Below are 20,479 nucleotides of genomic sequence, written 5' to 3'. Positions count from 1 at the left end.
CTCCTGGACCTCAGCGCACAGCGTCTGCACATCAGGGCTGTATGATGTCACCTTCATCTTTACACAGGATCGCAAGCTGTCATCTGTGAGGTTTTCAATATCACTCCATTTGTGTTTCTGAGCAAGAACGGCCTTCTGACGGGCAACATCTTCAAGGTCTGCTGTCAAGCGTCTAAACTTGGACACCCATATGTCTTTGTCGGCTATGTCGGCCAGTTCCATCTCAAGATCAGGTTGACTCACACCTGCCAATGCAGTCGTATTCAGTAGGGAAGGATCGATGCTTAAGGGAGTGACCGGGAAGGATAATGTGTTTTTTTCCTCTCTGAACTCACAGAAGCGTTTCCCAAACGATGTTTGCATTGCGATGATTGCAGAATGTAAATACTCCGAAATTATCATGTCGTGACCTTGTTTGAACTCTCTCAAATTGGGGAAGTGAGACAAAGTGCCTTTCTGTAAATCTCTGGCAAGCACTGTCAACTTGCGCTCGAATGCCAAAACATCCTCCAACATGTGCAGGGCTGTACGTCCTTTCCCCTGAAGAGCTGTGTTCAGCGTGTTCAGGTGCGCTGTCATGTCTACCATGAAGTGTAGCTTTTCCAGCCACTCTGGCTGTTCCAGCTCAGGAAAGGTGAGCCCTTTGCTGCCCAGGAAAGTTTTCACTTCTTCCAGACACGCGACAAAGCGTTTCAGCACCTTCCGTCTGGACAGCCAGCGATAAAAACACGTTGTAGCGGTGTCAGTAAACTGCAGTCAAAGATAGCTTTATTCGAACTAAACAGCCTTGCTTTTAAGCCTCCCTCAACCCAGCCCCCATGGACGCAGATGCTGCAAAAGACGCGTACTCACAAACCCCCGTAGGCTATCTCCCTTAGCCGGAATGCCGGCTAATTGTGAGCCGTTTCGGATGTGGCAGGAAATGTACAAGATCACCATAATTACATTTCAAAAGCTAACAAACTAACATAAAATACATTTTAATTAAATACTGACCAATTATTTCCCAAAGCCACAGGGAGCCGCAGCACAGAGGTGAAAGAGCCACAAATGGCTCGGGAGCCGCAGGTTGCCGACCCCCGGTCTAAGCTCTTCTGTAGCCTTCTTATTTCCTCAAAACTACCTGCCCTTCCACCTATCTTCGTATCATATAACCATATAACAATCACAGCACGGAAAAAGGCCATCTCCGTCTGCAAACTTTGCAACAAAGCCACCAATTCCATCATCAAAATCATTGACGTATAATGTAAAAAAGATCAGTCCCTACACAGACCCCTGTGGAACACCACTAGTCACTGGCAGCCAAACAGAAAAGGCTCCCTTTATTCCCTTTCTTTGCCTCCTGCCAATCAGCCAGTGCATTATCCATGCTAGAATCTTTCCTGTGATACCATCGGTTCAAAATTTGTAAAGTAGCCTCATATGTGGCACCTCGTCAAGGCCTTCCGAAAATCCAAGCACACAACATCAACTGATTCTCCTTTGTCTATCCTGCTTGCTATTTTTTCAAAGAATTCTAACAGATTTGTCAAGAAAGATTTTTCCCTTGTGGAAACCATGCTGACTCCAACATCTTCCCAACCACTGAGGTCAGACTAATTGGCCTATAATTGCCTTTCTTCTGCCTCTCTCCCTTCTGAAGAAACTTTTGGTATCATCTGTAATATTATTGGTCCGCTTACTTTCATGTTCCATCTTTACTTTCTTAATGACTTTTTTAGTTGCTCTCTGTTGGTATTTAAAAGCTTCCCGATCCCCTAGCAGTCCACTAATTTTTGCTGGATGATATGTCCTTCCTTTGGCTTTTAACTTGGCTTTGACTTGCCTTGTTGAGCGTGGTTTTATCATCTTGCCTTTAAAATACTTCTTCCGTTTTTGGGATGTATAGTGTAGCCTGTGTCTTCTGAATTGCTTTCAGAAATTTCAGCCATTGCTGCTCTACCATTATCTCTGTCAGTGTTGTTTTCCATTTGATTCTGGCCAGCTCTTCTCTCATGCCTCTGTAATTCCCTTTACTCCACAGTAATGCTGATACATCTGACTTCAGGGTGAATCCAATCATATTATGATCACTCTCTGATCAATTCTGGTTCATTGCACAACACCCAATCCAGAATAGCTGATCCCCTAGTGGGCTCAACCATGAGCTGCTTTAAAAAGCCATCTCATAGGCATTCTAGAAATTCCCTTTCTTGGAATCTCACACCAACCTGATTTTCCCAATCTACCTGCATATTGAAATCCCCCATGACTATTGTAACATTGACCTTTTGACACACATTTTCTATCTCTTGCTGTAAACTGTAGATCACATCTTCACTACTATTTGGGGGTGTATATATAACTTCCATCAGGACATTTTTACCCTTGCAGTTCCTTAGCTCTTTCCACAACGATTCAACACTTTCCGACCCCATGTCACCGCTTTTCACTGGTTTAATTTCATTTTTTACCAACAGAGCCTCCCCATCCACTTTGCTTTCCTGCCTGTCCTTTTGATACAATGTGTATCCCTGGACATTACACTCCCAGCTATAATTTTCCCACAACCACGATTCAGTGATGCCAACAACTTCATACTGTTACGTCCGTAGCCCCCTCCTTTGTGAGAATCGCAAGATCACTTGTTGGGTTGGGAAAAGAGACGTGCAGGCTGGCTTGTTTCCCTGGCGATGTAAAGCTACGGGACATGGCCATTGTCTCTAGAAGACCGAGTTGTGTATTGAGTACTGTACTATTCATTGAAGCCCCTCAGGGGATGACCAGAGTGGGCTGGTTGAGGGATTGCATCATCCCAACCTGATTGACATCTGAGACCCCATGAGGAAGTATAAAAGAGGGTCTGGGGAACAACCCCTTCAGACGCACCAGAAGAAAAGTTAAGTGACCACGTAACAGTAGGAAGTCATCTGAAGGAAGCCACGTGCGTTCGATTCCGTGGCTGGAACCACAGAAAACAGCTTTTAGCTAACAACGGGGAAGCCTGCTCCCCTGACTCAACGGATTGGCATCTTAAAAGACCTGGGGCAAGTTTAAACCGCTTCACTTTTAAACCCAACAACGCTGCAGCTTGGACGAACTGATAGTGACTGTTATCTTTCCATCGGACAATACATTAACCCCTAGACAATGATAGAGTTTTATTTCTTATTGATTATTATTATACCTGCGCTTAGATTTAGTATGCATTAATGTTTGCATTAATCTTATTTTTGTGCCCTTTATCAATAAATACTTTAAAAAATAGTACCATCAGACTTCAACGGACCTCTCTATCTTTGCTGGTAAGTGATCCAGTTACGGGAATTCGTAACAAAACGTACCAATCTGTAACTGCACTACAAGTTCATCGATCTATTTCGTACACCATTTACATTCAAATATAATACCTTCAGTCCTGCATTCACCTTTTTCGATCTTGTCCACCTTTTACATTGCAACTCATCTTGTTAGAAACATAGAAACGTACAAAACCTGCAGCAAAATACAGGCCCTTCAGCCCACAAAGCTGTGCCGAACAAATCCTTACCTTAGAAATTACCCAGGCTTACCCATAGCCCTCTATTTTTCTAAGCTCCATGTACCTATCCAGGAGTCTCTTAAAAGACCCTATCGTATCCACCTCCACCACCGTCGCCGGCAGCCCATTCCACGCTCTCACCACTGCGTAAAAAAATTACCCCTGATGTCTCCTCTGTACCTACTTCCAAGCACCTTAAAACTGTGCCCTCTCGTGCTAGCTATTTCAGCCCTGGGGAAAAGCCTCTGACTATCCATACAATCAATGCCTCTCATCATCTTATACATCTCTATCAGGTCACCTCTCATCCTCCATTGCTCCATGGAAAAAAGGCCAAGCTCACTCATCCTATTCTCATAAGGCATGCTCCCCAATCCAGGCGACTGTAAGTCTCCTCTGTACCCTTTCTATAGTTTCCACATCCTTCCAGTAGTGAGGCGACCAGAACTGAGCACAGTACTCCAAGTGGGGTCGGACCAGGGTCCTATATAGCTGCAACATTACCTCTCGGCTCTTAAACTCAGTCCCATGGTTGATGAGGGCCAATGCACCATATGCTTTCTTAACCAGAGTCAACCTGCATAGCAGCTTTGAGTGTCCTATGGACATAGACCCCAAGATCCCTCTGATCCTCCACACTGCCAAGAGGGCAATTTTGCTTTATCATCAACCTCTCCTTTCTAGGAGTTTCACTACATATTGCCTTTGCAAACCATCTACTTCATCTTTAGCACTATCACTCCGGATCCCATCTTCCTGCCAAATTAGTTTAAACTGGTCCGAACAACTCTTGCCAACCTGCCCATAAGGATATTGGACCCCTTGGGATCAGATGTGACCTGTCCTTTTTGTACAGTTCATATCTTTCCCAGAAGGGATCCCAATGATCCATAATGCATGTAACACATTCTGCATGTTTGGACCATAAGAGGATTGGAATGTCATCACCTGCCACAACAGCTACCACTGCACTTGACCCCACAGTAACAGTTGAAGATATAAGATCAGTCTTCCAGAGAGTGAATCTATGGAAAGCATCTTGGCCAGACTGTGTCCCTGGTCATGTCCTTAGATCCAGTTCAGATCAGCTGGTGGGTATTTGCAGATATTTTCAACACCTCCCTGCTTCAATTTCAGGTTTCCACTATTATCATCTCAGTACGCAAGGTAAATGCCTTAATGACTACTACTCTGACATCCACCATGTTGAAGTCTTTGAGAGACTGGTCATGGCATGCATTAGTTCCAGCTTCCAGGCAACCTCGACCAACTGCAGTTTGTCTACCATGAGAAAAGGTCAACAGCAGATGCCATCTCCTAGCCCTACACTCATCTCTGGATCATCTGCACTCGAAAGACACAGACATTGTCTTTTGAGTACAGTATTGTTTAGTGCTGGGTAGTGGTGTGGAGATATGTCTCTACAAAAGGAGGTGTAAGGGGCTCCTTCCCTCTGCTAGCCTGCAGGTCACTCTTGGGAAAGGTGTAGCACCTGCTTAGCCCTTGATCAGGGTCATGTGAAGCCACGGGATCAGGTGGTGGATGGTCATATGAGCAGCTGGTTCATATTACAGGTCCTGATACCAGGCAGACAATCTCTGAGGAGTATTGATAATGGTTGAGGTCACCCATCTTGTAAAGGCAGTGCCCAGAAGGAGGCAATGGCAAACCACTCCTGCAGAAAAATTTGTCAAGAACAGTCATAGTCAAGGCCATGATCGCCCATGGCATACAACACAGCACACAATGAATGAATGAATGAATTGTTTATTGGGTACAGCTCCATCTTCAATACTACAATTCCAGGCAAACTCATCACCAACCTCCAAGACCTGGAACACAGCATCTTCCTTTGTAAATGGACCCTTAATTTTCTGACCAACAGATTGCAATTAGTAAGGAAAGACATCAAGACTTCACCAAGTTTATCTTCAATACTGGTCTATTTTTATAAGCTCTATGTACCTATCTGACAGTCTGTTAAAAGACCCAATTGTATCCACCTCTATCACCATTGTTAGCAGTGCACTCTCTGTGTGGAAAAACTTACCTCTGACATCCCCCTCGTACCTACTTCCAAGCACCTTAAAACTATGTCCCCTCATGTTAGCCATTTCAGGCCTGGGAAAAAGCCTTGGCTATCCACATGATCAATGCCTCTCATCATCTTACATGGCTCTATCAAGTCACCTCTCTCTGTCGCTCCAAGGAGAAAAGACCAAGTTCACTCAACTTATTTTCATAAGACATGCTCTCCAATCCAGGCAACATCCTTTTAAATCTTCTCTTCCCTCTCTCTACAGTATCCACATACTTCCTGTAGTGAGGTGACCAGAACTGAACACAGTGCTGCAAGTAGGGTCTAACTAAGCTCTTGTATAGCTGTAATATTACCTCATGGCTCTTGAACTCTATCCCACGGTTGATGAAGGCCAATACACCGTACGCCTTCTTAACACTGTCAAAATGCACAGCAGCTTTGAGTGCCCTATGGATACGGACCCCAAGACCTCTCTGATCCTCCACACTGCCAAGAATCTTACCATTAATATAATATTCTGTCTTCAAATTTGACCTACCAAAATGAATCACTTCACACTTATCTGGGTTAAACTCAATCTGCCACTACTCAGCCAGTTCTGCATCCTACCGATGTCCCACTGTAACCTCTGACAACCCTCCAAACTAAGCACAACAACCCCAACTTCTGTGTCATCAACATATTTAGTAACCCTCCTTCTACTTCCTATCCAGGTCATTTATAAAAATCACAAAGAGGAGGGGACCCAGAACAGAATCACCACTGATCACTGACATCCATGCAGAAATAGAACCATCTAGAACCACCCTTTGCTTTCTGTGGACAAGCCAATTCTGGATCCACAATGCAATGTCTCCTTGGATCCCATGCCTCCTCACTTTATGAATGAGCCTTGCATGGGGATCCTTATCAAATGCTTTACTGAAATCGATATGCACTACATCCACTGCTCTACCTTCATCAATGTGCTTTGGTATACCCAGAAATAATTAAATCAGACTCGAAAGGCACAAGTTAACCTTGACAAAGCCATGCTGACTATCCCTAATCAGATTATGTCTCTCCAAATGCTCATAAATCCTGCCTCTTCTCCAACAACTGGCCCACTACTGAACTAAGACTCGCCAGTCTATAATTTCTTGGGTTATCTCTACTCCCTTTCTTGAACAAGAGAACAACATTTGCAACCCTCCAATCCTCTGGTACTTCTCCTACCACTATTATGATGCAGAGATCATCGCCAGGGGCTCAGCGATCTCCTCCCTCGCTTCCCACAGTAGCCTGGGGTACATCTCGTCTGGACCCAGTGACCTATCTAACTTAATGCTTTTCTAAAATTCCAGCACATCCTCTTTCTTAATGTCTGTATGCTCAAGTGTTTCAGTCCACTGTAGGTCATCCCCACAATTGCCAAGATCCTTTTCCTGGTTGAGTACTGAAGCAAAGTATTCATTAAGTACCTCCACTACCTCCTCTGGCTCCATGCACACATTTCCACTGTCACATCTGATTGGTCCTATTCTTACACGGCTCGACCTCTTGCTCTTCACATATTTGTAGAACTCTTTGGTGGGTTTCTTAATCCTGCCTGCAAAGGCCTTCTCATGACCCCTTCCGGCTCTCCTAATTTCATCCTTAAGCTCCTTCCTGGCAATCTTGTAATTTTCTAGAGCTCTAGCAGTACCTAGTGTCTTGAACCTTTCGTAAGCTTTACTTTTCTTCTTAACTAGATTTTCTACATCCTTTGTACACCATGGTTCTTTTACCCTACCATCCTTTCCCTGCCTCAATGAAACATAACTATGCAGAATGCCACGCAAATGTTCTCTGAACATTTGCCACATTTCTACTGTGCATTTCACTATGAACATCTGCTCTCAGTTTATGCTTCCAAGTTCCCCCCAATAGCATCATCTTTCCTCTTACCTAAATTAAATGTTTTCCCAAATTTTCTTCTCCTATCCCTCTCTACCACTATGGTGAAGGTTGTGGTCACTACCTCCAAAATGCTCTCCCAATGAGAAATCTGACACCTTACCAGGTTCATTTCCCAGTACCAGATCAAGTACAGCCTCTTCTCTCATTGGCTAATCTACATATTGCGTCAGGAAACCTAACAAACTCCACCCCATCTAAGCCCCTTGCACTAAGGAGATGCCAGTCAATATTAGGGAAGTTAAAATCAGCCATCACAACAACCCTATTATTGCACATTCCAGAATCTGAGTCCCTATCTGCTCCTCAATGTCCCTGTTACTACTGGGGGTTCTATAAAAAACAGCCAGTAGAGCTATTGCCCCCTTTCTGTTTCTGACTTTCACCCACACTGGCTCAATAGACAATCCTTACATGACTTCCTCCTTTTCTGCAGCCATGATACTATCTCTGATTTACAATGGCATGCCCCTCACCTCTTTTTCCCCCCTCCCTGTCCTATTTGAAACATCTAAAGCCCAATGAGCTCAGCAGCCTTTCCTGCCCTGAGACATCCAAGTCTCTGTAATGGCCACAACATCATAGTTCCACGTATTGGTCCACACTCTAAGTTCTTCTGCAAATCTGATTTAAACCCTCCCCAACAGCATCAGCAAACCTCCCTCCCAGGATATAGGTCCCTCTCCAGTTCAGATACAACAAGTCACACTCGTACAGGTCACCCCTTCCCCAGAAAAGATTCCAATGATCCACGAACTTGAAACCCTGCCCCCTTCACCATCTCCTCAGCCACTCATTCATCTACACTATCTTCCTGTTCTGACCTTCCCTAGCTCACTGCCCCAGGAATAATCCGGGGATTACCACTTTGGAGGTTCAGCCTCCTTCCTAACTCCCGTACATGTGAAAACAATAGACTAATTTACCAAATATATTATTATTCCTTCACTAGGTCAGAATTCCAAAACTCTCACCTTAATAATATTGTAGATGGACCTACACCTCAGTAACTGTAGTGGTACGAGAAAGTACCTCACCACTACCTTTCAAGGGCAAGGTGAGATGGGCAATTGAATCCTGGCTCAGGCTGTGAAGCCCACATCTCCTGAAATATTATAAAAAAGGAGGCTATTAATGCTATCTCAATTTGAACAGTAAATCCCAAATCACAGTCTAAACAACTGTTTTCAGAGCAGTCAGTGGGAGTGACTGAAGTGTATGCAGGACAAAATGAGCAAAAGAAGGATATTCATTCCCTGGATCCAATTTGTTTCCAGCTAACCAGCACCTTAGTTTTATCTAGAACCCTTCATGCTCCCCTTGTATCTATCAACAATACATTTGAATGATCCATTGCTTGGCAGGGAGTGGACAGATGAGATGGTAGCACTGAGGGAAGAATATATGAAGAGAAAGATGAGGAGACAGAGGAAGTCCTACACTTACTCCATCAGGAACTGTAGTGTTACCAAAAGTTATTTCCTTCCTTCAGCACAGATAGGAGTGCTTATAATTATTTAGTGCATCAAAACATCATCAACTCAATTATACTGTGAGAATTTATATGTGATGTGCTAAATGCAACATTACTCACTATATTCCGAATTTGATGCCAAGATTTCTAGTGTCTGGTTCAATAATAGAGAACCTACAGAACAATCCTCCACACTGTCCACAACAGCCCCAACCTTTGTGTCATCATCAGATTTACTAACCCATCCCTCCACTTCCTCATCCAGGTCATTTATAAAAATCACGAAGAGTAAGGGTCCCAGAACAGATCCCTGAGACACACCACTGGTCACCGACCTCCATGCAGAATCTGACCCATCTACAACCACTCATTACCTTCTGTGGGCAAGCCAGTTCTGGATCCACAAAGCAATGTCCCCTTGGATCCCATGCCTCCTTACTTTCTCAATAAGTCTTGCATGGGGTACCTTATCAAATGTCTTGCTGAAATCCATATACATCTACCGCTCTTACTTGATCAATGTCTTTAGTCACATCCCCAAAAATTCAATCAGGCTCATAAGGCACAACCTGCCTTTGACTATTCCTAATCATATAAATGTTCATAAATCCTGCCTCTTAGCATCTTCTCCATCAAATTACATTAACAAATTTTCCCACTTCCAATTGACAGTAACAGACCCCACAATTTGGATCTGCTAATATAGTAGAGACCAGGAGTAAATCATAAATTTGCTGGAATTAAGCCAGTCACAGACTATGCCACAAAGTCTGGTTGGGAATAGCGGAGAGAAAGTTTTAATCCACTGATTGGTGCAACCGCTTATTTGTTAGAGCAGTTCCTATGGTGAGATTGGCACTTTAAGGCAGCTAACTCTGACAATGAATAGCTTAAACAACAGCTCAGAGAGCTTCTTGAGATACGGTGTCAGAAAGCCTCAGAAATGTTTCACAGCAGTTGAAATACATTGACATAAATTATACACTAAAAAATGCTGGCTGAGCAGTATCTGTGGAGACAGAAAAACAGTTATTGCTTCAGATTGATGACCTTCAACTCTTGTTTCTCTTTCCGTAGATGATGCCTGACCCGCTGTGTATGTGTCATGCACTTTCTGCTTTATTTCCGATTTCCAGCATCTGCAGCATGTAGCAATCGTTTCTGTGCATAGGACACCACCACCCCAGCAGGCAAGGCATATACAATCAGAGAATTATATTTTTGAGTGGTGGCATTAGCTGCGTTTGGAAAATACTCTCTATTTTTAAAGAGAACCATGGAGTTGAGAAGGCAGTGAATTTCTCAGGTAGTTGCAGATGGCTGGCAAGTACTGCCCTCAGCCTCTCCCTTAGCCAGTTTTAATCCTCACCCCTGCCCAATGAAAGTTGACTCACTCTGACAGGTTCTGTTTCTCCGAGAAGACCCTCAGAACAAACTCGCCCTCTTGATGTGGTTCATAAGTGGAAGGAATGATCACATATTCGCCTGGGGGAAGTCTGAAGCGCTCTGATATCTCCCTCAGGTTAATGTACGACTTTGATCTGCATTTGGAGGCGTGGTAGAGGAAGAAATCTTTGGGGAGGTGCTGCTTATTGCCATGCATCTGGGGAAAAAATAATAAAGAAACATTTTTGTTCCAATGGTAAAATCAAAGTGCTTGATTTCCTGACAACGTACTTGTGTTCAACAAAGACTGGCAGGATTGGCTGGGGAGAGACCTTCCCTGCTGACAAGAGAACAAGGAAGGGGCCTGGCTGTACTCTACAGTGTGAAACTGATCAGATTGTAAATCGGGCTGAGCGAAGGCAGATGGAATTTAATCCTTAGCAGTATGAGGGAGGGTGTAACAGAAAAGGGGCATTGATCATGAATGGTAGGGGTCCTCGGGTGTACTGAGGGACAGAAGAACCTTAACGTACAAGTCCAAAGACCCCGGCAAGTGGCAGCACACGTAGGTAGGGTGATGAAAAAGGGTACATAGGATATTTGCCTTTATTAGACAGAGCTAAAATATTTGAGCAACAAAATCATTATAAGATATTGGCTCAGCTATAATGAGAGCATTATGGTCATCTCTGATCACCGCACTATGGAAAGGATGGAACTGCACTGCAGAGGGAGGAGAGGAGTTTCACCAAAATGGAGTGCTTGAATTAAAAACAATGGACCAAAGGGTCTGCTTCCTTACTATACCACTCAAAAACCTGATAATGCTAAATAGAGACTTAGGAGCAGGCTGTGAGAGTACAGTTACCAATGGAGAATTAGGGAACTTAAATGGAATTTTTTTTTTGAGAGAGGATCAAAAACCAGGAACCTGACTAAAAAACCATTACTGAAGGGTGACAATCTATGGGTTATGTGGTACAACACCAATTAGGGAGGGTTTCTTAAAGTGAAGCCCAGCCATCCATCCAATGTGTGCACAAAAGCACACAGCCTTTTCAGAACAGGATGATGCAGTACAAGTAACATGGAAACAAGGCACTGCAAACATATTAGAACAAATGAGTCAGGAAAAGCCACAAACATCAGAACAAATACATCACCGCAATCCACAATCGTTTGCTCTTCATTTATTTACCTCCTTTGGAACCTTTAACAAAACAAGAAAAGAGAAAAATGTTAACAAATCCAACTATATAAAAAACTTTAATAGATAATTGAACTGTATAAATGCTGGGGACAATTGTGCAAGGTAAAATTGCTCAATAGTGCAAACATCACTGGTTATGAGGTGACATCATGGGGTGCTGAATGAGGAGAAATGGGAAGGCAGGAATGCCCAAATACATGGTCAGCTAGTCTGCTGACAGACCAAATGCACCTGATGAAAGCAACTGGCTGGGTTACCAGCAGTAGCTGTCAGCACTTCCTGGAGAATATGAAGCAAAATTAATAAAGAAACTTCTCCACATTTTAAACTGGTCGCTTTTACATTGTTTAACCTGTGATGAGAGATCACAGACCTGAAATGTTATTTCTGTTTCTCTCTCCACAGATGCTGCCCAACTTGCTGAGCATCTCCAGCACTTGTTAGGTTAACTTTGTGTCTATGTCCCTGTCTTTCCTGTTTCTGTTTGACTGAAGTATTTTGTTTACAACAATAAGAACTACTTGTGTTAAAATTACAACATGTACAAAAATGTTTTTTGGGAGTGTTATGGAATTGTTTCATCTCCAGCACATTTGACTAAAAACTTGGCTTAAAGCAGTGAGAGATAAAGAGTAGGGAAAGTAAGAAATGCAGAGCCTACATTGATAAACAGAGATCAAAAATGACCAGAACTCTAGAAGGATTATGGGTTGTAGGGCTGAAAACAATGGAAGGATTACAACCAAAGGATACAAATTGAGGTATTGGTGGTCCAGGGGTTCGTGTAGGTCGGCAGAGCTCAGGAACATGGAACAACCAAGTCAGGTCGTGGTAACAGAGTTCTGGATAAACTCAGTTTATGGATGTTGGAGCCCTCTAGGAAAGTGTTCAACAGCAGATGGAGAAGGATGAGCAGCAGATATTCCAAGGTGAGCGTAGATCAGCACAGAAGATATGGGGTTGGAAGTCGGGCATGCAACTTGAGACAAATCATTGGTGTGGGTTGTTCTGATAAGATGAAAATGAGAGCTGCTCAGGTGCACTTGGAGACTGATTATGTGGCTTTGGGTACTGTTGCTTGCGGACAGCATATGAATGAGGAATATGAAGCCAGGGTCAGATTCTTCAGGGGCTTCTGCACAGGAATAGGAAGAGAGGATTTTTGCCTGCATTTCAATAAATCTCAGGCAATCTCACAGAAGGGTGAGTTTATCATGAATATCATCATCCCAAATGTCACTTACATCTTTATTAAGGATCACTTCAGTGCTATGGCTGGGTAAGAAGGTTAATTGGGGGTGGGAGTGCAATCAATTGTGCTGCTGTCTTTGCATATGGAATCTTCTTTCTCCTTTGAATTCTTTGAAACCCTATGGATCCATTTGAGATCTTCTTAACTCCTTGCTAATCACATAGCCTCTCCCAACAAGACACAAACAAACAAATTGTTAGGTTACTTATCTCAAGGAATCTTCAGCAGTTACCTCATAAATAGCAAAACCAATGGTATGAAAATTGACGCCAATTTTGCGTTCCTTACGACGGTTCTTTTGCATCAGAGCAACGAGAAACGTACAGAGGACCTCATTATCATCAGGATCATCATCCTCTTCAAACAGCTTCAGCCGGTACTGTGGGTTGGTCCAGAAGGTGTCTTATTGAAGGAGTGGACAGAGGGAGGGAAGAACATTGATCATTAGTGATTTGTTCTGACAGTCTAAAACACTACAAAAATACTACAGAAAGGAACCATAAGCCAGAGAGAAGGAACAAATAGAAGAGTTTCTGAAGGAAAGGAGGAAAGTCAAAGGAATAAATAAATTAGGGTAAGAACATAAAACAGGAACAGGCTCTTCAGCCCACTATATCTGTGCTAATCATGATCAGTGTTCCCTCTCATTTTTTTAATAGCAGCGCAACCAACCATTGATCTGAGCAGAAAATGTTTACACTGAGTAGCACTTTAAATTTTTTGTGATATTCGCTCTATAAATATTTAGAATGAAAATTGAAAAATCACTTATTTCTGATTTTATTTTTTAATTGATGGGTATAATGAAGTACAGCACAACAAAGAAAATCTTTCACTTTTCATAAACTTGTTCTCACCTGTCTTTATGGCAAATCCAGATTAATTTTGCATCCAGATGAAAGATATGTCTTTATCCTCATTAGACCATCCAAATGTTTCACATCTGGTCTGTTATTTTGATTACATTTGATTGAATTCATAAGACTGAATCCACATTCACAGACAACACTAGAAATTTGAAATGTTCCAATGATGTCAAAAAGAACTGACAGTTCTTCAGATTCTTCAAGAGTAAGCACATGGTTCAGTGAACATCTTAATTGAATCAGTCTTACTTTTCTCAAAAAAAGCAAATTTGAAATAACACCTTTGCTGTGATATTTTTGAGGTAATGCTTTCGTTGTACAGGTTGACCTCCTCGAATCTGGCAATCAGTAATCCTATTCACCACTGGTCTGGACATTATTGTCACCAACTGATTTCAAATTTCTGGTGTCGCATAGTGACCCTTAGCCACTGTTTTGGAGGTGCCAATAACAGAATCAGCTGTCGGCATGGTCTTTGAAAAAAGCAAGTTGTTCCTTTGTATTAGTCTGCATTTATTTTATAACCTGTGCTTATCTAGCCCCAGTCATGTCTTCATTGAATGAAGGAAGTGCTTCTCGTGGTGTAAAGTGCTAACACAATACATTATCTATACAAGATAAGGTAGAAGTTCTGAAAAAACTCGACAGTGGTGTGTCTGTGAAAAGCATATGTGACTTGTATAACATTGGCTCTTCCACAGTTTATGATATAAAGAAACAAAAAGAAAAGTTGCTCCAATTCTTCATGGACAGTAAATTTAAAAAAAAACAGATGTGCATAAGGAAAACAATGAAAGCCAGAAGATGTTTACAACGAGATAAATTTCTCCAAGTGGTTTACACTTTGCGTCAGCAAAGATGTAGAACTGTTGGGCGAGATGGTGAAGGAAGATTATCACAGGAAGAATTAGGGCTGGATTATGAATGTGATTACAGTGGCTTCAGTGTTTCAAGCAGTGACATAGAATAAAACAGTGCAGTGTTTGGTTAAAAACAGTCAGGCAAGGAAGCAACTGCTGAAGTTGTTGATGAGTTCACTAAGTTAGCTTCTGATGAAAATTTAAGTCCCAAGTGGGAGTACAACATGAACAAAATCACCTTATTTTCGCATGGTACTCCAAGACGAACTCTGACTATAGACAATGCAGAATCACCAACTGCTCTAACGCTGCAGGAACCCACGGGTGTAGTTTATTAGTCATTGTCAAAAGTTTACATCCCAGAGCTTTTGAAGATATGAAGCAGTTTCTAGTAATTTACCGTGCCTACAAAAAAGAATGATTGGAAGGGAGGGGGGTATTGGGGAAGGGGTTGATGACTGGGATGACGTACTTTTTGTACAGGGGTGATGTGGGTTTGGTGTCTCTTTCTGAATGACTCTCATGTTCTTTCTTTGTTTCGTGGCTATCTGGAGGAGACAAATTTCAGAGTTGTATATGAATACATGCTTTGGTAATAAATGAACCTTGGAACCTTTGAACATTACATTGGAATAGTTTGCATATTACTTTGTCCCAGAGCTCACGGTGACCCTGTTGGTCTGGGCAACAATTGTAAGATAATGCTGATTTTAGATAACTGTTCTGCGCATTCAAGAGCAGTGCTCTTGGTAAAGAATAATACTTATGGTATCTACTTGCCACATAATTGTACGTCATTAATTCAAACCCTGGACAATGGGATATTATGCTCTTTGAAAGCTAAACATTGCTCCCTCTTTATGAAGTGGGAACTGAGTGCAGTTGACTCTGGCAGACCAGTACAGGAGTTTGTGAACTAATTGTTTTTTATTTGTTGTTTCTTTTTTCTTTATTATCCAAGAGTGAGGTAATCATCAAGAGGGTTAGAGGTGTTTTTTTATTTAATCTTAACCTCGCCACCTGTGATTCAGCAAAATCATTAATCCGCACTGCAAGGTCCCAGTCATTCCGGATTTCTGGATTGCTGGTGGTCAACCTGTAGTTCAGAGAAGCAGCAGAGTATTCTTTTTTGTTGTCAATCAGCAGGCTGATGGTTTATTAACGATGAGCTTCCGATTTCTATTCTGTGTTCATTGTTACAATTTGTGACAGTGTTGTAACTTAAACACTGACAATGCAAATAGGTTGAAGCTCTGAAATGTTTCAAGGTAAAGGTTGTGATACATTTATTACTTAGAAATTTTACAGAATATATTCATTAACACATAATTAATTACAGGGTATTTCACAATTATATTAACATAGAGTTCAAAATTATATGAAAGAAAATTCCAACTGCACTGCAACAAAGACTATGTGCACAAGAGCATTTCAGTTACTGCACAGACGCACTCCCGCACAGATTAGAGGGATCAGTGATCATGATAACAACTTAATCTGCACATCTGCCTGCATATGATACACATCCCTCCACTGGCTGCTTATTCTTGTATATGTACAAAAGTCACTTAAATATTTCTATCATTATCTGCTTGCTCTACTTCCCTTGGCTGCATCACTCTGTGAAAAAAACTTGATTCATAAATCCTTAAACTTCCCTTGTCCACTTTTCACAAAAGTAAGCCTGGTTTTGACAGTCACTATGTATGTGCCCTCATTCTACCAGGAAGTAATGCTGGAATTCTCTACGAGGAGAGGATGGGTGATGCTCATATCTCACCCTGCTGGGCAACCAAATCCAGATTGTTATTTCTCCGTTATATTGGTGGATATTTAGGAGTCAGTTATGTGTTGCCAGTAAGTAGGGCATTATTACCCAAAACAGAGGGAGCATACAGATTTTTCACTGGTCCAACACAGGGTCGTTTACCAAGTAGCATCCGCAACTCTCATCTGACACTGTCTTGCTGCTAACAATATCTTGGCTCCACTCCACCATTAGACCTTACGGTCTGGCAGTGGAGCAAAGCTTGCCAGAGGATTCTTGCACTTGCTTTGGGGAGTGAATACCTGCACCAGGTTAGTCCTGGGACAGGATCCACATTCTTATCCATTCCCAATGACAATGTGCTGCTTCACAGAAGGAAGGTACATTTCATGTAATTGTCTTGTTCAAATTAGGTTTTCAATGGCAAACACGAGGAAATCTGCAGATGCTGGAAATTCAAGCAACACACACAGAATGCTGGTGGAACACAGCAGGCCAGGCAGCATCTATAGGAAGAAGCACTGTCGACGTTTCAGGCCGAGACCCTTCGTCAGGACTAACTGAAAGGGAAGATAGTAAGAGATTTGAAAGTAGGAGGGGGAGGGGAAACTGTGAAATGATAGGAGAAGACCAGAGGGGGAGGGGTGAAGCTGAGAGCCAGAAAGGTGATTGGCGAAAGGGATAAAAAACTAGAGAAGGGAAAGGATCATGGGAGAAAGAAAGGGGGAGGGGAACACCAGAGGGAGGTGGAGAACAGGCAGAGTGATGGGCAGAGAAAGAAAAAAAAGGGAGGGAAGAAAAACTAAATATATCAGGGATGGGGTAAGAAGGGGAGGAGGGGCATTAATGGAAGTTAGAGAAGTCAATGTTCATGCCATCAGGTTGGAGGCTACCCAGCCGGTATATAAGGTGTTGTTCCTCCAACCTGAGTGTGGCTTCATCTTGACAGTAGAGGAGGCCATGGATAGACATATCAGAGTGGGAATGGGACGTGGAATTAAAATGTGTGACCACTGGGAGATCCTGCTTTCTCTGGTGGACCAAGCGTAGGTGTTCAGCAAAACATTCTCCCAGTCTGCGTTGGGTCTCACCAATATATAAAAGGCCACACCGGGAGCACCAGATGCAGTATACCACACCAGCCGACTCACCTGGAAGGACTGTCTGGGGCCCTGAATGGTGGTGAGGGAGGAAGTGTAAGGGCAGGTGTAGCACTTGTTCTGCTTACAAGGGTAAGTGCCAGGAGGGAGATCGGTGGGAAGGGATGGGTGGGGAGGGATGAATGGACAAGGGAGTCGTGTAGGAAGCGATCCCTGCGGAAAGCAGAAAGAGGGGGGAGGGAGGTTTTCAATGTTTATTTCATTTGTAATAGATCTTAAATGCTTCTGAATGTCATGTTCAGAAGGATGAGAAATTGTTGACAGGTTTGACAAGTGGCCTCCTGTCAAAACCTCGCAGGCAGCTTGGAAAGTGCTCATGTTGAAGACGCCACAGACCAAACATTTGGCTCCAGGATCACTGTGTTCAGAGCAGATAAGAATGAAATAAAGGAAGCAGTGGGTGTATTTGGGCTAGGGAGAGGACCACCCCTTCCCAAGCTGCAGTAGTCTGTGTGTAAATCCAATTTCACACCACACACAGTAACTCACAAATTACTGGCGAAACACAATGATTAGGCGGTATCTGCGGAGGAGAATGGACAGTCTGCATCTCAGATCGAGGCTCTTCATCTGGACTGAAGTCTCCAGTGAGATTACCCCTGAAGGCACTCACTGGCATGCAGTCCTTTGAAGCTGGGCAGGGGCGTGTACGTCAGGGTTAATCGGCCACTGTAAAAACAAAATTGCCCCCATTGTGTGGGGCGGGGGGTAGAATCTAGTGTGCGTTGATGGGATTGTGGGGAGAACAGGACACAGGGAATACTACTTGGGATTGAAATTGCACTGTGACCTGACATAGACGATGTCATAAGGAAATCTGAAAATTGATATGAAAATATTATTGGCCTCATCATAGCACAACAGGGGGAGGGGGGGGAATTAAATCCACTTTCCTCAAATTCTGTAGTTAGCAAACAAAGTTACCAGACGGGGAGGAAAAGGCGGAAAGTGTCAGGGAGGGATGGGAAAGAGAGTCTCAATCAGCAGTAGGGAAGGACTCACCCGGATAGTTTCGGCAGCCTCCAGCCGAACAGCCCCTGACCCAGCGCCCCTCATTGATGGACACTGTCCACTTGTGGAGCTTGTCATCGTCCAGTGCATCTGGCGTCAAGTTGCAGATCTCCAGCTTTGTGTAGTACCTTTTGAAATCGTCAAAAGCCATCCTGCAAACAACAAGAGAGAGGAGATGTTGTGTTCCACCCAGTAGCCCGTTGCTCATCGGGATTCTTGTTATGATTAAAGTCTGAGTCAAGTTTACTTTGTTCATGTCTGACTGGGCTGGGAAGGGACAGCAACACTAAACAAAATTAGAAAGTGAAGCCTGGGGTTGCTGCATTTCCTCCCATTGCCCACGGTGCACTCCAATATTCTCAAACTAACTTACTACTAATTGGTTCACTAATGTCACGCGTACCAAGGCACCGAGAATATATGCACCAAGAGGCAGTTTGCATGAAGATAATAACCAAACATAAGTATACCAGAGCATATAAAGGGGATAACTGAATGCAGAATATAGTGTTACAGTTTACAGAGAAGATGCAGTGCAGACAGACAATAAGGAGCGAGGGCCATGATGAGGTAGACTGACTGATCAATAGTTTATCTTCATCATACAAGAGGTCTGTTCAGGAGTGTTATAATAGTGTAATAGAAGCTGTCCTTGAACCTGGTGGTGTGTGTTTTCTGGCTTTGATATTTTCTGACCATTAGGAGGAGGAAGAAGAGAGAATGATCTAGATGAGGGGGATTCCTTGATTATGTTATACTCCTGTTCACTGGCATTAGGATGCCATGGTGGTGTAGCAGTTGGTACTGTAAACTGGCAGCTCCAGAGACCCAGGTTCAATGTTGACCTCCGACATTGTCTTTGCACGCTCTCTGCACGATTGCCCACATTTACTCCAGTTTCCTCCCTCACCCTTAAGAGAATAAAGAATCAGGGGATACTCGATGGGCATGTGAGACAAAGCAAGATGTAGGGCTACAGGGAGACAGGGAGTGGGGAAGAGAACGATGGGAATTTTTCTGAGTGCCACTCCTCCTTGTAACCTGGACTTCCATACACCTGCAGAGGCCTACAGGGGTCCCCATTTCTCCAGGCTTCGGGTCCTTCTTCCCGCTAGGTACCTGCCTCACTGCCCTTGGTATTGTGGGACTAGGCAAAGATCTCTTGCTGTAGTAACATCAGGGAATCAGCCATCCGTGGGTGAAGATGGTAGCTTCAAAGGACTGCTTAATCACATGAAGCAGGAGAAGCCAGAGGCCACCAGAACCAGCAACGGGAAACATTGAAAACAATCAATTTTGCAATTTCCTTAGAGACCCACTTCAGCTGAATTTCCAAGAAGCCCAGTGGTTTATTCTGAAATTAGGATTTCCAATTCTATGTCGTCAAGCTACTTTAGGTTGGGTTGTATGAAGGGAATGTGAGCAGCGTGATAGACAGAGCATTTGAACATCAGGCAAAGACCCTCACCAAAACTCTCCATCATCTTTCATCTGATGGTGTAGCCGTAGCTTTTGCAATTTCTCAATCTCAGACCACTCCCGGGCCCTGGAATGGAAAGGGAATACCGTTATCAGACTTGGAAAATTCCACACTCACTCTGCTTCCCTCCCATAGGATGGAAGTCTGGAACTGCCATTGCAACATCCTGAAGTCTTCGCCAACTCCTGCTAGGAAAGGGCCTCACAAACAAGATCCTGTGTCCACCACCACTTGCAACAAATAAAACTCCAAGACCTTCCTAGGCACTTCATGAGAGCATCTTCAAATGAAATGTGACATCACAAGGTACTCACGAAATGGAGAGCACTAATTATCATTCTTGTCCTGTTCCCAGCAAGCGGTCAACTATCTAAAATCTGGCCTTACCTTTACTTGGTTGGGAATGTCAAGTGCAGCAGGTTCAATCATACACTCAGGGAAGGAGCAGCAATAGGCCACAGCACCTCATGGGCTCTACCCTTCAGTGAGATCTCTCACTCAGTCGCTTATCTT

The 20,479-nt window shown here is 43.2% G+C and overlaps 1 protein-coding gene across 2 annotated transcripts in view; it reads right to left on the bottom strand.

Moving 5' to 3' along the window:
- LOC132382628 (calpain-3-like) overlaps positions 1-20,479 on the bottom strand; it is a 156,057-nt gene that overhangs the window by 27,386 nt on the left and 108,192 nt on the right. Inside the window, exons 8-12 of one of the 2 annotated variants that reach the window (XM_059953037.1) lie at positions 19,955-20,032; positions 18,478-18,638; positions 13,054-13,223; positions 11,558-11,569; positions 10,368-10,576 (exon numbers count right to left, since the gene is read on the bottom strand). In XM_059953037.1, coding sequence (XP_059809020.1) covers positions 10,368-10,576; positions 11,558-11,569; positions 13,054-13,223; positions 18,478-18,638; positions 19,955-20,032 — 630 coding nt within the window. Of the gene's footprint in view, positions 1-8,473; positions 8,582-10,367; positions 10,577-11,557; positions 11,570-13,053; positions 13,224-18,477; positions 18,639-19,954; positions 20,033-20,479 lie in introns of those variants that run through there. The other variant, XM_059953046.1, reaches the window with a different exon arrangement.

Source organism: Hypanus sabinus, chromosome 2 (assembly GCF_030144855.1).
Source record: "Hypanus sabinus isolate sHypSab1 chromosome 2, sHypSab1.hap1, whole genome shotgun sequence".
Taxonomy (NCBI): Eukaryota; Metazoa; Chordata; class Chondrichthyes; order Myliobatiformes; family Dasyatidae; genus Hypanus; species Hypanus sabinus.
Note: the sequence above shows the minus strand (reverse complement) of the source record. Positions and strands in the feature narration are given on the sequence as shown.